At 43.7% G+C, this 15,688-nt stretch overlaps 1 protein-coding gene across 9 annotated transcripts in view; it reads right to left on the bottom strand.

Annotated features, from left to right (window-relative positions):
- Positions 1–15,688, bottom strand: part of TAMM41 (TAM41 mitochondrial translocator assembly and maintenance homolog) — an 88,116-nt gene that overhangs the window by 32,056 nt on the left and 40,372 nt on the right. For 8 of the 9 annotated variants that reach the window (XM_045861822.3, XM_064592262.1, XM_064592251.1 and 5 more), the window contains one exon: positions 6,330–6,512. In XM_045861822.3, coding sequence (XP_045717778.1) covers positions 6,436–6,512 — 77 coding nt within the window. In that variant the 3' untranslated portion in view covers positions 6,330–6,435. Of the gene's footprint in view, positions 1–6,329; positions 6,513–13,735; positions 14,122–15,688 lie in introns of those variants that run through there. The other variant, XM_054504600.2, reaches the window with a different exon arrangement.

Genomic DNA, 15,688 nt, shown 5'->3' with positions numbered 1-15,688 from the left:
CCAAGGGTAGGCCCCACATCCAATAACCAGTTGTTGCCTTGGTAAGAAGGACTGACTGCCTCGCCTCGATTTGGGACCACCCTGCAAGGCCACCCAGCTCCAGAGCTACCCTGGAGGAATGGCTGAGGCCCCTGTTGCAGCAGCTTCCCAGCTCAGCTTGTCCCTCTGCCTGACCCCGCAGCTGCCCTCATGTTCTTATAGGTATTGCACTTGAGAGCATGCTTCCATACACCTCCTCCAGGCAGACCCCCTCTCAGAGCCTGTTTCCCAGGGCATCCACCTAAGACCTCTATCCCCAGTGTTAGGTTGTCCTTCACAAGGACAGCAGCTGTATTAACAGACTGAGGCTTTTGTGTGTCATACTTGCACAAGGACACCAAAGTCTGTGGGCCTCTTGTTAGATGATTGGCTATGGAACTGCACCAAAGGAGGAAATATGTAATCACTGCAAATTCCCTCTTACAAGTTGCTCCAGCTTTTTTTTTTATTATTGTTTTGTTTTGATTTTAATTTGATAGAGAGAGAGAACACGAGTGGAGAGGAGGGGCGGAGGGAGAGGGAGAAGCAGACTCTCTGCTGAGCAGGGAACCTGACATGGGAGTTGATCCCAGGACCCTGGGATCATGACTTCAGCCAAAGGTAGACACGTAACCACTTAACCGACTGAGCCACCCAGGCCCCCCAAGTTGCTCCAGTTTTAGGAATCATACTTGTATCTCCAATTTCTGTGAAAGAATAGAGAGAAACCTGCCACTTGATATATACGTGAGGTAAGACTGGATGTCACCATGGACCATCACTTTAGCCCTGCTTCCTCACGTGGTGAGGCTTGTAGATTCTCAATGCAGTTTCCAGCAACCTCTCTGGGAGCAGCACGGGCCCTGGGACAGGCTGAGAAATCCTGTCTTCCAGTAGAGGGCTGCAAGCAACGTAGCTAATATCCAGGTATTCTTTGGCATAGTGTTAGAGAGGAAACAAAGACAGTATGACACTCTTTGATTTGTCTCCTTGTCCTCAAGTCTAGCTTGGCTTAGAGATGACAGGAAGTTCTGGTATGAGACCCTCAAACAAAACTCCAAATTCTTGGGGCGCCTGGGTGGCTCAGTTGTTAAGCATCTACCTTCGGCCCAGGTCATGATCCCAGGGTCCTGGGATCAAGTCCCGCATCGGGCTCCCTGCTCACCAGGAAGCCTGCTTCTCCCTCTCCCACTCCCCCTGATTGTGTTCCCTCTCTTGCTATCAAATAAATAAAATCTTAAAAAAAAAACTAAACAAAACCCTAAATTCTCAAAGAAAAAAAAAAAAGTCCTACTCCCCACTCTGTCTCCTCCTTACTTTTCCAGTCTTTGTACTAGTTCTTACTTGCTCCTTCTCCACTTAATTCCTTACATTCCTTTGAGACCATCTCAAGCGCCCTCTCCTCCATGAAATGTTTCTTCCATTTTATTTTTAAATTAAAAAAAATTTTTTTTTTAAGATTTTATTTATTTATTTGTCAGAGAGAGAGTGCGAGTGAGCATGACCAGGGGGAGCAGCAGGCAGAGGGAGAAGCAGGCTTCCCGCCGAGGAGGGAGCCCGATGTGGGGCTCGATCCCAGGACCCTGGGATCATGACCTGAGCCGAAGGCAGACGCTTAACAACTGAGCCACCCAGGTGTCCCCATTTCTTCCATTTTAAAGCATTGATATATCATTCACATACCATACAACTCACCATTTAATGTACTTTAACCATTGAATTTAAGCACAGTTCAATGGTTCACAGTATATTCAGAGTTGTGCAACCATCCGTCACCAAAATCACTTTTAGAACATTTTCAAAGACCCAAGAAGACACCCTGTATCCCTTAGCTGTCACTCCCAGTCCCACATTACCCACCTCCAGCCATGGGTAAACCACTAAACTACTTTCTGTCTCTATATATTTGTTTCTTCTGGACACTTAATATAAGTGAAATCCTACAAGATGTCGTGTGTGGCTTATTTCACTTAAGCATAATGTTTTCAAGGTTCATCCATGTTGTAGCATGTTGTCAGTACTTCGTTCTTTTTTAAGGCTGAATCATATTCCATTGTGTGGGATATACCATATTTTATCTATCCACTCATCAGTGATGGACATTGGGTTATTTGCACTTCTTGGCTATTGTGGATCGTGGTGCTACGAGTATTCTTGCATGTTTTTGTGCAGGTATGTTTTCATTTCTCTTGGCTATATAGCTCTGAGTGGAATTATTGGATCATGTGGTAAGTCTGTGTTTAACCATTTGAGGAGTTGCCAGTCTGTTTTCCACAGCAACTGTGCTATTACGTTCCTGAAAGCAGCATATGAGGGTTCCCATTTCTCCACAACTTTGTCAATACCTGGCATTTTCTGTCTTCTGATAATAGCCACCCTGGTGGGTATAAAGTGATATCTTGTTGTGGTTCAATTTGCATTTTCCTGATGGCTAATGTTGAGCATCTTCTCATGTGCTTATTGGCTGTTTTTGTATCTTTTTGGAGGAATGTGTATACAGATTTTTTGCCCATTTAAAAATATGGTCAATTATGTTTTATTATTGCATTGTAAATGTCTTTATATATTCTAGGTACAAGCGCCTTATCAAATATATGATTTGTGATTATCTTCTCCCATTTTTCTGTGGGTTGTCTTTTAACCTTCTTGATGTTGTCCTTGGAAGCACCCAAGTTTTAAATTTTGATGAAGTCCGATTTATCTTTTTCTTTTGTTGCTTGTGCTTTTGGTGTCTTGTCTGAGAAGCCATTGACTAATCCAAGGTTATGAACATTTATGTTCTCTTCTAAGAGTTTTATAGTTTTAGTTGTTATATTTACACTTTGATCCATTTGAGTGAATTTTTATATATGGTGGGAGGTAAGGGTTCGATTTCCTTCTTTTGATGTGGCTATCCAATTGTCCCAGCACCATTTGTTGGAAAAAATCATTTTCCCTCATTTATGCCTTGGTGCCCTTGTCAAAACTCAAGAAGTCAACTGACTGCACGAAACCTTTTTTGACCCTCCCCGCTGAAAGAGGACCTGTGCGGAGAGAGAGCAGCCTCCATGTGGAACACTGCCAGTCCCATGGCGGAAGGAACATGAGACATGAGAAACTCTGGGCTGGCTCTTAACAGTTTTGGCTCAGAAGGGACACGTCACTCCCATTCTCACTTCATTGGCCAAGAAAAGTCGTAAGGCCACCCTGAGGTCCTTGGAGGGAGGAAAATTAGTCCTCCCATAGGGTGGGCAACTGCAGGGAGGGAAAAGAGATTTTTCTGGGGAACAGTAATACAATTTAATGCTTCCTCGCCATCTCCTGTATGACCTGACACCTTGCTCTCCTGGTTTTCTTCTGACCTCTTCTTACCCCTTAGTTTTCTCTGCCTGCTCCTTTCATGTTGGCGTTTCCCAGTGTTGTGAGTTTGGCTCTCGTCTTTATACTCTACAGACTTCCTGGGGAAATCTCATCCACTCCCACCATCTACTATCTGACAACTCTTAGTACACTTCCAGCTTCTGACCTGTGTAGCTGATGTCTACTGAACATCTTCCACAGACATCCCAAATTCAGCATGTCCAGACCCAAATTTATCACTGTCTTCATGCCACCCGAAATCTGTCCCTCCTCCTGAATCCCCAACTTGTATATGGTGGGAGGTAAGGGTTCCCAAACAAGGGAAATAGCACACCATTCTCCCAGTTGCCCCATCCAGAACCTCGGCACCTTTTTTTTTCTTAAGATTTTATTTATTTATTTAGAGCGTGAGCAGGGGGAGGGGCAGAGGGAGAGGGAGAGAGAGAATCTCTAACAGACTCCCCACTGAGCATGGAGCCTGACGCTAGGCTCAATCCCACAACCCTGAGATCATGACCTGAGCCAAAATCAAGAGATGCTTAATTGACTGAGCCACCCAGGCACCCCATAGTCTTGCCTCTTTTAATCCATTCTTCATGTTGCAACCATAATGATTTTTATAAAATGCAAATCCAGTTTTGCTACTCTCCAGCCCAAATCCCTCATTGGCTCTCCACTGTTCTGGGGATAATGATTAATACACTGACAGACTTCAGTAAGACCTTTTATGATCTGGCCTCTGTCATTTCTCCAGCCTCTATAGCATCTGCCTGGCATTTTATTCGTCTTGAGCTAGATTTAGTTTACTAAACATACTGTGATCTCTTCATTCAGGGCTTTTGAACAAGCACTTCCCTGGCCTGGGATACTTCTTCTTCTCCTTGGGGTAACTCCTACTTGTTCTTAAAGTAGTGGGCTGTAAATAAATAAAATCTTAAAAAAAAAAAAAAAAAAGTAGTGGGCTGGACATCGCTTGCTCCTTCTCTTCAAACCAGGCAAAGACAAAGTGATTGAAAGATAGTTTAGCTAAGAGGTTAAGAGGGAGGGCTCTGCAAACTGATGGCCCAGTTTTGAATCCTGGCTGTCAATCTACCAACTTTGAAATGGTATGCAAGGCCTTACTCCTCTGTGCCTGTGTTTCCCCAAGCATAAATTAGGGAATAATAAGAGTCCCTATTACATAAGGCTGTGGTGAGGATTAAATGAATAAATCTATAGAAAGTGCTTAGAATACTGCCTGACACTGTAAGGGCTCAACCAGTATTTGCCATTACTTTTAGGTATCTCCACAGCACCCTATAGTTACCCCTATAATTAAGCATTTATCAGATAAATATAATTCCCAATTTACTTACCTGACTACTTTACTGCATTGTAAGATCCTTAGATTTGGGACAATGTCTTATTCATTAGGCTTCAGTTCCTGATATGCAGTATTTATTAAATATTTGTTAAATGACTGAATGAATGAATGAACTTGTCTTTATGCAACGATCACTTCTCATCTTCTATTATGAGGATAAATTCTGTCCTCCCCACTTGATGTACTGCAAGCTTACTGAGGGCAGGATCACAAGTATGGTCATCTTGGCCAATCCCATCTCCCTCCAACCCAGTATTGCTTGGCAATATTGAATTAATCAGTTGAATTAAATTCTCCTCCCTGGGGCACCTGGGTGGCTCAGTCATTAAGCATTGGCCTTCAGCTCAGATCATGATCCCAGGGTCCTGGGATAGAGGCCCGCATTGGGTTCCTTGCTCAGCAGAGAGCCTACTTCTCCCTCTCCCACTCCCCCTGCTAGTGTTCCCTCTCTTGTTGTGTCTCTCTCTGTCAAATAAGTAAATAAAATCTTTTAAAAAAATAAAATAAATTCTCCTCCCTGAGAGCCTTTAGTCTTTTCCTGGCTTTTCCACTTGCCATAACCTCTGATCTATTTCTACATAACCCACTGTAACCTGAAATTCCAGGGAAAGACTTTCCTGTATCTGCTGCCCAATTGTTAGAGTAGGTTAGTTATCCAAGAAGGGATTGAGGATGGTAAAACTCAAGTTAGAGCTAGGAGTTACATTTAGATGAGGTGTCCTGTGATTTTTGAAAATAATACTGAGCCGAGGGATTTTGTTCTTCCTGATCTTGTAAAAGCTACTGAAATCCAAGGCCCTGTTATAATTTACCTACAGGCTGGATGGGTAGAACAGCAGGCTGAAGCGAAAGGGGGATTAAGTAGGATGGAGAGATGCAAGTTTTAGTCTAGGCTGTCGAGAAATATATGTGACCTTGGAAGTCACCACCTCTCTGGGCCTTACTTATCCTACCTATAAAGTGAAGGAGTATAAATGGTCTCTAAGTCTGCCATAAATTCTGATGTATCATGCATCATCCCTCCAGAAGTAGCTCATTCTAGGAAGGAATTTTCTACTGACCGCTTGATCTGAGAAGACACAGAACAGAAGAAATGGTGTAGAAGAAATCATACCAGGTGTCTTTAGCTCCATGGCCAGTGATAACTGAAAATAATCATAGAAATCATCTGGATAAACCAGGAAAGAATTATTCACATCTTGCAGGCAAAGCCTGAAGTGGGATGTGATACTGGTCTTTTGAGTGGGACAGACTTGAATTCAAGTCCCACCTTAGCCATGTACTAGTTTTGGTGCTGTGGGCCAGTGGGCCTGGTAGTTAACTTCTTTACCCTCAGTTTCCTTGGTTGTAAAAAAGTGGGGCTCATATCTATGTTGTAGAAGTAGCGTAAGGATTAAAAGAAGCAGTTCATGTATCACACCTGGTGTGTAGGCCTTGAATGAACATTAGGTCATTTTCCCTGTTCTATTCAATCCTTCACTAGCTAAAAGTACTTTCACAGATTCCCACCTATGCCTGTGAAACTACTTATTTGCTCATCCTCAAAGGTATTTGGGTCCCCCAGATAAATGTCTAACACATACATTTCAAAATCAAATATTATACAAACCTAGGTATCTTCAAATTCAAGCAGTGGGTCAAGGTAACAAATACTGTTCTGTCAAAAAAGGATCACTTTATTAATCTATACATAACACGTATAAAAGCAAGCCAAATCAGGATGTTTTCCTTAGCCATCCTTTCCACATTTTGTGTAGCTTTAGTGAACTATAAACCACTGATTTCTTCACACCTAAAAGACAAAAAAAAGAGATGGTGAGAAAATTGGTGCTTGTTGACTACATACTCAGCTAGAGCTTCCATGATATCCTGACCAGAGACCTGTCTTTGGAGTGGGGCAGTAATGGGCTGACTGGGGTGGGGTCCCAGGAGACCCTGGGAGCCAAAGATGACTAAAGGTCACCATGATCAACAAAAGGGGAAGAGACTCTGATTTAGGCATCTACTCCAACAGTGACACGGATGCCAAAGGTACCCGAGTTAATGGGATAAGTGAATCTTTCGAGTTACGAGTCTATCATCAACCTCCGACTTGAGTAGCTCTTTTAAAGAGGAGAAAGGAAAACAGACAAAACTCTGTAATGTCACTGGGTCTCCTCAGCTCCTTTTCTGTGCCGGCATCCCGACCATCCCCAGCTCCCTGCTGCTGTGTCACTGCGTATGCCACGGCCTGCCCAGAACGAATGTCGGTTCCATCACTTTCTGCAGGTACCCTCTTCATCCCCTTTCAGATCCCTTCTATAGAAGGGCCTTCCTGGACACACCAGGCCAACTCAGACGCAGCTCCTTCTGGTCCCACAGCACCTGTGCTGACTTCTCTTACAGCACTTACCACACTGTGTGGTGCTTGTCAGCTTACTGACCTGTCCCTCTGCCTAGACTGGGAGCTCCTCAAGGACAAGGAGCTTGTCCCATTCATCCCTGATCCCCATCACCTAGTACAGTCCCTAGCACATAGCAGGTACTCAGTAAATGCTTTTGAAATGACAGAACAGATGCACCTCATTGAGATATTTGACCTTCTAGCACCCTCCACCTACTTAATCACAAGTACCTGATGAAACTGGAGAAGAGGCTCTCTGGGGGCTAATGGGACAGAAGTAAAATGGGGTAGAATAATGGGATGCTATTTGTCCGGTTTAATAGGATACTATTTGCAGATGGTATTATGGGCTCAACTTCCTTTGTGCTGAGGATGAGATCATTTAGTCCATGTTTCAGGGCGTGGCCCAAAGATCCGAACGGTCTTTCCGCCATGAGATAGGAACTGTGGTCTGTGCTGCAAGTCTGAAATGCACACTGCCAGCAGTGCACTTTAAGCACTGGTAGGCACTGTGGATGACGTAACAGCATTAAATCTGGAGACTCCTAGTAGAGGGGTCTGAGTGGTCTCTTGAAAATACCCTGGCCTGTTACCTGCAAGCTGCCCAGTCCACTTAGAATCTTTGAAGAAACTACTGCAGGCAATGGTAGGTAAAAAGTCTGCATACCAGGAAAATTGTTAGCGAATGCTTCTAGAAACTTTGGCCCAGCTTGCCTACTGTTTGCAAACGGACTTAGCCTAGTCAAGAAACTCAGAGCTCCTTTCCCTGCCTCCACCTCTTTTAATTTTCTCCCTGGAGCAACCACTTTGGTGAACCTCACCCACTTGAGCATTGAGACTGGAAACTTCTTACATAAGGTGCTTTTTAATATTCCAGCCAGAACCAATCGAGACACTAAGCAGAACACAGGTAGGTGCATACAGTAGGATTCAACACAGCAACCCCAGAGCACTGAGTCACAGCTAGAGGAAGATGCCCTGGCCATGCTAAGTCCCAGCTCAACTTCACAAACCTGACATACAGACATGCTGGACCTTAACATTTAAGGTAAATATCTAAAGTACATGAGTGTCACCATGTAGCCATATTTTGCTGCTACTGCATAGAAACCTCCCTTCATTTGGGCGCCTGAGTGGCTCAGTTGGTTAAGTGTCTGCCTTTGACTCAGGTCATGATCTCAGGGTTCTGGGATCGAGCCCCACATCGGGCTCCCTGCTCAGCAGGGAGTCTGCTTCTCCCTCTCCCTCTGCCTCTGCCTCTCCCCTGGCTTGTGCTCTCTCTCTTTCTCTTTCACTCTCGCTCTCAAATAAATCTTTAAAAAAAAAAAAGGAACCTCCCTTCATTAAAAACAGTCTCTCCCTTCAATGGCTCTGCCGGAGATTCTCAGAAAGACTGCAGCAGGTAATTGTGTTAGAAAGAGCACTGGAGGGGTGCCTGGGTGGCTCAGTCAGTTAAGCGGCTGCCTTCAGCTCAGGTCATGATCCCAGGGTCCTGGGATCGAGCCCTGCACTGGGCTCCCTGCTCAGCAGAGAGCCTGCTTCTCCCTCTCCCTCTGACTGCCGCTCTGCCTACTTGTGCTATCTCTCTGTCAAATAAGTAAAAATCTTGGGGCGCCTGGGTGGCTCAGTCGCTGGGCGTCTGCCTTCGGCTCGGGTCGTGATCCCAGGGTCCTGGGATCAAGCCCCGCATCGGACTCCCTGCTCGGTGGGGGGCCTGCTTCTCCCTCTCCCACTCCCGCTGCTTGTGTTCCTTCTCTCGCTGTCTCTCTCTGTCAAATAAGTAAATAGGATCTTAAAAAAAAAAAAAAAAAAAAAGTAAAAATCTTAAAAAAAGAAAGAAAGAAAGAAAGGGCACTCAAATAGAAATCAAGAGACCTGAATTCTAGTCCCAACTAGACCACAAACTTACAGTATGACGCACCCTCTCTGGGCCTCGACTTCCTCATCTGTAAAAAGACTGGCTGGACTAGTTTGGGGTTCCCTGACAGGGGGCTGTGGGCAGGTTTCAACATCGGTCTGCAGGAAAATTAGGAGGAAACCAGAAAAGTATGCTGTGTGCGTGCATGTGCGCACTTTTGTTGCCGATGGTACAGTTTTCGTTGGGTTTTCACAGGGAGCCAGGAGTTGCAGAAGGTAAAGAACCAACAGACTGGAATGAAGGATCCTTTCTGCCTTAATATTCTAATTGCAACACCGGTGGAAAACTAAAACTCCATGAAGTTGTGGTGGGCAACCTTTCCACTACAGGGCACAGAGGCTGCTACCCATAAAGGACAAAATTCACAAACTGGATTGAGTAAAATTAAGAATGTCTTTTCATCAAAAGACACCATCAAGAGAGTGAAATGACAGTCCCCCATGCAGAAGACTTTTTCATTACATATTATCAGACAAAGGACCTGTATCCAGACTATATGAGGAATTCAGTAAGAAAAGCAGACAATTCAATAGAAAAATGAGCAAAACACTAGAATAGGCACGTCACAAAAGAGGATATCCAAATAAGCGTGAACAAATGCCCAGCTTCATCAGTCATCAGGAAAATGTAAATTAAAACTCCAATATGATACCACCACTCACCTACCGGAGTACCTAAAATGAAAAAGACACGGAGCATCAAGTGAGGAGAGCCGCACCAAGAGCTCAGCTAGTGGGAGTGTAATGTGGACAACTGTTTGGTAGTATTACCAAAGCGGAACATTCACATATGCTATGATGCTGTAATTCTACCCCCTAAGTATGCACCTAAGAGAAACGCCTATGTTCGCTTACCAAAGACAGGTACAAAAATATTCACAGCAGCACTACCTGTAAGGGCCCCAAACTGGACCCAACCCAAGAAACCATCAACAAGAGAGTAGATAAACTGCGGTATAATCATACGATGGACTTGGTGCAATGAGGATAAATGAACTATTACTGCTCCAAACACCATGTTAAATCTCACTCATATAAAGAGGAACGAAAGACCTGGGAGACTACATATTTATCTAAAGTTCAAAAATGGGCACAACAGAAGCATGGCATTGGAAGTCAGAGAGTAGTTACCCCTGGAGAACTAGTGACTATGACTGGCACACCATCTGAGGGACAGTCCTGTTCTATTTCTTCATCTGGGTACTAGGTTTACGAGTGTGTTCACCTGGTGAAAATTCACCAAATTTATGATTTGTGCACTTTTCTGTATCAATGGAGATTTTTTTCCTACTACCAGACAACCTAGAACCTTTCATTTACTCAGTCACTGAAATACACTGAACCAATATTTATTGAGCATCTATATAAGACATTGAACTAGATGTAGAGGTTATGGTCTCTGCTCTCACACAGTTTACAATCCACAGAATTCTACTTGGCTTACATTAAGCCTACTTTTGGTTTCTGCTCTCTCTCTATAGAAAAGGATGGTGATTTAGGAAGTCTGCATTTAGAATGTGTCTTCAGGGAAGACAGCCTGCTAAGAGAGAAACTTTAAGAACCATCATCATCGTCTTTGCTCCTTCCCCAATGGATAAAGATGCAATATCTCTTTAGATAACAGCGTATTTAGACACATCCTTATCTACCTGAAGTGGTCATTATGAGTTTTGACTAGTATCTGAAGTCAGGTGTTTTTGGAAGCATATAGAAATCTACTTCAACATCTGGCTCCTCAAGTTTTACTTCTGTTGAGTTCCAGCCTGTTTTACATGACCCGCAGCAAAGTTACTACACATGTAAGACCATGAATCCCTGTGTGACCTTAAATAAGATGGATCCAGTGACAGACATGGTTCTCCAGGAAACAATGTGAGGCAGAGATACGAGTAGGTTGTGAGAGATCTCTCCCTTCCATAATTCCACATTTCAGATATTTAGGAGGGAAAATCAGTAAGCCCCCAAACATTCTTCCAATTATTTTCCAACCACAGTTAGATATTATCTACAAAGAAAACCTCTTGAAGCAGAAGTACAAACTTATTTTAAGGACTCTTAGGTTAAATAAAAAGCAAATCGCTAAAAAAAAAATCCTTAACTATTATTATGTGCTCTTCTTATTTAATGTGTAGATACTAAAAAATGGAAGAAGTATTTTAGTTATAAGAAACTGGAAGCAGAAGATAATCGACAATCCATTCTCTTGTGTTTCAGGAAAGGGCTGGTAAGGAACCCCTCAGGCATGCCAGAAACTTTTTAGGAACAAGACTAAACCCGTCTTATTAATTCAGATGAATCCTTTGAAGCTAGAGAGGTAAATAGGTATCTGTCCCCAGAGTCAGTTCTGACTGACCAGAAAGTCAGGTGGGGAAAAATAAAGCAAGATTTCAGAAATTAAGCTCATCACCCTCCCAACCTCCCCACCTCTGGGAATGGCACCACCGTCCAGCGCTTCCCAGGCCAGACACGGAGTTTTCTCCGACTCCTCTCTCTCCTTCACTACCCATATCCCTCCAACCATGTGGAACAGGTAACTTGCCCTCTAAATTTTGCACGGGTCTCTTCTCTCTGCCTGTACTGCAATGACCCGAGTTCAGGCTGCCTAACTCCTCCCCTGACTGGCTGAACCATGGCTAATCCGTTTCCTGAGCAAGAGTGTTATCTCCCTTCCATCTGCTCTCTACTCTCTAGCCATCAAGGTCTTTCTACAATCCTTCCTTGGCTTCCCTCTGCCCTCAAAATAGACTCTGAATTCCTCTGCCTGGCTTTTCAGGCTCCCTTTGCCGGCTCCGCTTACTTCTCAGTCTTATCACTAAATCCTCCTCCTCTCTCCTATTCCCGTACCAGAAGACTCAGACAGGTTAGTAACGTGAAGGCTGCTGCTGATCAGAATACAACACTTTGCTTAGCTGGTCTTCTGTGACCCATGTGAGATGTGAAGCCATTTGCTGCTACCATGAAAAGAAGAGAAGGCAAGTGTCAGGAGACTAAATGGCCTTTCACTTCTCCTGAGCTGCTGGTGAGTTAGGCTAAAAGGGGAAAGTAGTGTTTGGCTTTGGAGGCATTTCTGTACTCACCTTTGAACATGGGTGCATCTGATGAGGAAGGGATTTCAAGGGAACTAATAAAGACAGAGTCAGACCACATGAGAACAGGCAACTGTGTTATCCAACACAGTTTATGAGAAAAGGCAATCCTCTGGGCTGTTTGTAGATGCCTGGCCTCTATCTTGTCTAGGAATAGAGTGATATTTAGATCTAGACTCACCCAAGTTTATAAAGCACCTACTAGGTACATACTGGACACTCTCGGAACACGTAGCGGGCTGGGTATTAGGATCTCCTCCATTTCAGGGAAGAAGGGCTAATTAACATGCCAAGGTTACAGAGCGAAGAAATGAGTAGCTACAACTCAAGTCCAGGTCTTCTGACCCCAAGCTTAGCTCCTCGGTTAGCGATCGCTCTGAATTGAACTTGAGTATTAAAGGTATTCACTAGCTAAGGGGGAAGACTGAACCTGCCTTTTCACCCCCACTGAGTGGGATGTTGCAAAGGGGAGGGGTGAGAATGGCTACTAAGGAATACAAACTCCATCAAATACATAGGTTTTCCCACCCTGCACATGATGCATCAGCTAGCTAGCTGAAAAACTGAACACAGGTAGAACTTGGAGGGTTTTGCCTAAGCAAAGCAAGCAGAATGCCAGCCATGACCACAAAGAGAGGACTTCTAAGGAACAACATGCAGAGGCTTAGAGGTTCTGAAGCTTGCTGTGAAGTCAAAGGGAAGAGGAACAGTCAACCAGCCACTCGGGGCCTTTCGTTGCTAGTTTGCTCCAACTGGAGACCTGGTTCATGGGTGGGCGAATGCCATCTGAATATGACAGTGCAAAGAGGCCTAAAGAGAAGTCAGGCAACTTCTAGGTAATGATACCAAAAAGAGAAAGTCCAGGCACTGTGCTAGATGGCTTTATTTATCATAAGATGTAATTTTCACAACCTGGTGAGGCAGGTGTAATTATCCCTATGAAATTAAAACTCAAAAAAATCAGGTAACTTGCCCAAGTCACAGTAGTTAAGTTGGAATATGAGCCCCAGGCTCTGGGCCTTTGGCCTGAGCTGCCTTCATCACAGCCCACAAGCACCATAAAACCAGAGAAACCAGAGCATAAGGTAAACCCACATTTGGTCACTTTCCACAGTTTCTGTACGTGCAGAGCAGGCTGCACACATTCTGGTCGTCTGGCCTTCCACGGTCCAATAAGGAATCTTCGGAAAGGAAAGGGAAGCAGGCAGTGAGCACGTGCAGGAACCAGCCCTGGGCACCAGGGTGGCCACAGGAAAACTGGGCTGTGGCTTTGTGTCACCCACTGCCCTCTGCTGGCCACTGGAAAGAGCAGGTGGAAAGAGGACCAAAGATTCATTTCAGGTTGAAGGGTCAAGAGGTGATGATGACAGATTTTTAAAAACATTTTATTAGAGAAAAACTCAAACTTATAAACGAAGAGTAGATCATGTCTCATGTTTCTTCACTCAGCTTCAACAATATATCAATTCAGGGAAAATTTTGTGTCCTCTACCCCTAACCCCCTTCCCTCCACCATGTTTTATTTTCAAGCAAATCTCAAACATCCGGTCATTTCATTTATAAAAATGTTAATATGTATTTCTAGAAAAAAGAAAAATTTAAAAACCCCGTAACACATGATCACAGATTAAAAAAAAAAATCCATAAATCTAATAATTCCTTATGGGACAAGAAGCCCAAAATAGAAAAAAAAAGAAAGAAAACCCAAAACATTCAGCCTCACCCAAGAAGCTGCAATCATGCAAATCACAGATTAATAGTCTGAACCACCCAAGCAAACAAAAACACCTCATCTTCAGCCTTGCCAGGATAAACCAGCAGGAACATAGATTAAATAAATACCTTAATTGGAAATGCAAAGCTATGCACTCCTGCACAGTAGGAAGATCTTCAGCTGAGTAGATTTGGCACACGAGCTACTAAATCTTTGTTGAATTTTTGGCCGAATCTTTCCAAAGACTCAGGAGGGGCAGCGCTGTGTCCTTGGGGCCAAACACAGCTGGGTATCTAGGAAGCTGGGGTGAGAGGTTAAGAGGTGTGACCACGCCAACTTCCTGGCAATTTCAGCCCAGAGATCAGAATCAGGCTGAAAGATTACTCCCTACATGGCGTTACCTCTGTGCCATCTATCACCCAGTACTGCAAATTTCTATTTACACATCTGTCTCCCCTTCTAGATTATGAACTCCCTGAAGGCAGGACGGTGTGTTCACTTTTGTATCCTGCATGGCTGGCACATTAGAGAGGCTCAGTAGATGGTCACATAAAGAAAGACTGAACTAGGAAAGTTCATCATTTGACAATACCAAGTGTTGGAGAGAATGGGGAGAAAAGAGAACTCTCATTTCCTGCTAGTAGGACTATAAATTGATATAACCACTCTGGAGGGCAATGTGGCAATATCCAAAGATACGTTCAAATGCTTAAGCCCATAAAACAAGAACAGGATGTTTTAAAATTTTTTTGAAAAATATATATTCAGGGGCGCCTGGGTGGCTCAGTTGGGTAAGTGTCCGACTCCTGATTTCAGCTCAGGTCATGATCTCAGGGTCATGAGATCGAGCCCTACATAGGGCTCTGCGCTCAGCATGGAATCTGTTTGAGATTATCTGCCTCTCCCTCTGCCCCTCCCCCTGCTCGAGTGCACACATGTGTGTGCGCTCCCTCTAATAAGTAAATCTTCAAAAAAATAAACAAAAATGTACATTCAGAGAATAAAAAAAGAACACAGAAAGAGCCTGGAAACTAAAAATACAATAGCAGAAATAAAATACTCAAGAAGGGTTGGAAGCTAAAGTTGAGAAAATCTCCCAGAAAACAGAGCAAAAAGAGATAAAAAATAGGAGACAAAAGAAAGAAAACCAAAGGGCTCTTTGAGGAGGTCCAATATCTGAATAAAAGGAGTTCCAGAAAGAGAAGAGAGAAAACAGATGCGAGGAAGATAAAAAAAACAATAAAAGAAAAATTTCTTATATTCTTATTTTCTGAGGTTCCAAAATGAAAAGGCAATGAGTACCCAGTAAAGTAGATAAAAACAGATTCATTATCAAAGCATATCACTGAGAAATGTCAGAGCCCTGGGGGCAAGTGAAGACCTAACCGGCTTCCAGAAAGAATATACACAAAGGAACAAAGGACAGAATCAGAATGGCTTTGGACCTTGACAGCAATCCTCAAGTGAGAAGATAATTGGAATAATGATATCGAAATTCTTTTTTTTATTTTTTAAAGATTTATTTATTTGACAGAGAGCGAGCGAGAGTGCACAAGCAGGGGAAGTGGCAGGTAGGGGAGAAGCAGGCTTCCTGCTGAGCAAGAGCCCGATGTGGGGCTCAATCCCAGGACCCTGGGATCATGACCTGAGCTGAAGGCAGCCGCTTAACTGACTGAGTCACCCAGGCGCCCCATGATATCGAAATTCTTAAAAAAATGACTTCGAATCTATCTCCAGCCTAAGTGTCAATTATATTTGAGGGTAAGCTAAAGATATTTCTAGTTATTCACGGTCTCCCAGTTTGCCTCCCTGCATCCTTTCTCAGGAAGTTACTGGAGGCGTGCCTCACCAAAATGAGAGTGTACACC

Source organism: Mirounga angustirostris, unplaced genomic scaffold (genome assembly GCF_029215605.1).
Source record: "Mirounga angustirostris isolate CCGP_5_RB_7025 unplaced genomic scaffold, mMirAng1.0.hap1 SCAF_1, whole genome shotgun sequence".
Classification (NCBI taxonomy): domain Eukaryota; kingdom Metazoa; phylum Chordata; class Mammalia; order Carnivora; family Phocidae; genus Mirounga; species Mirounga angustirostris.
Note: the sequence above shows the minus strand (reverse complement) of the source record. Positions and strands in the feature narration are given on the sequence as shown.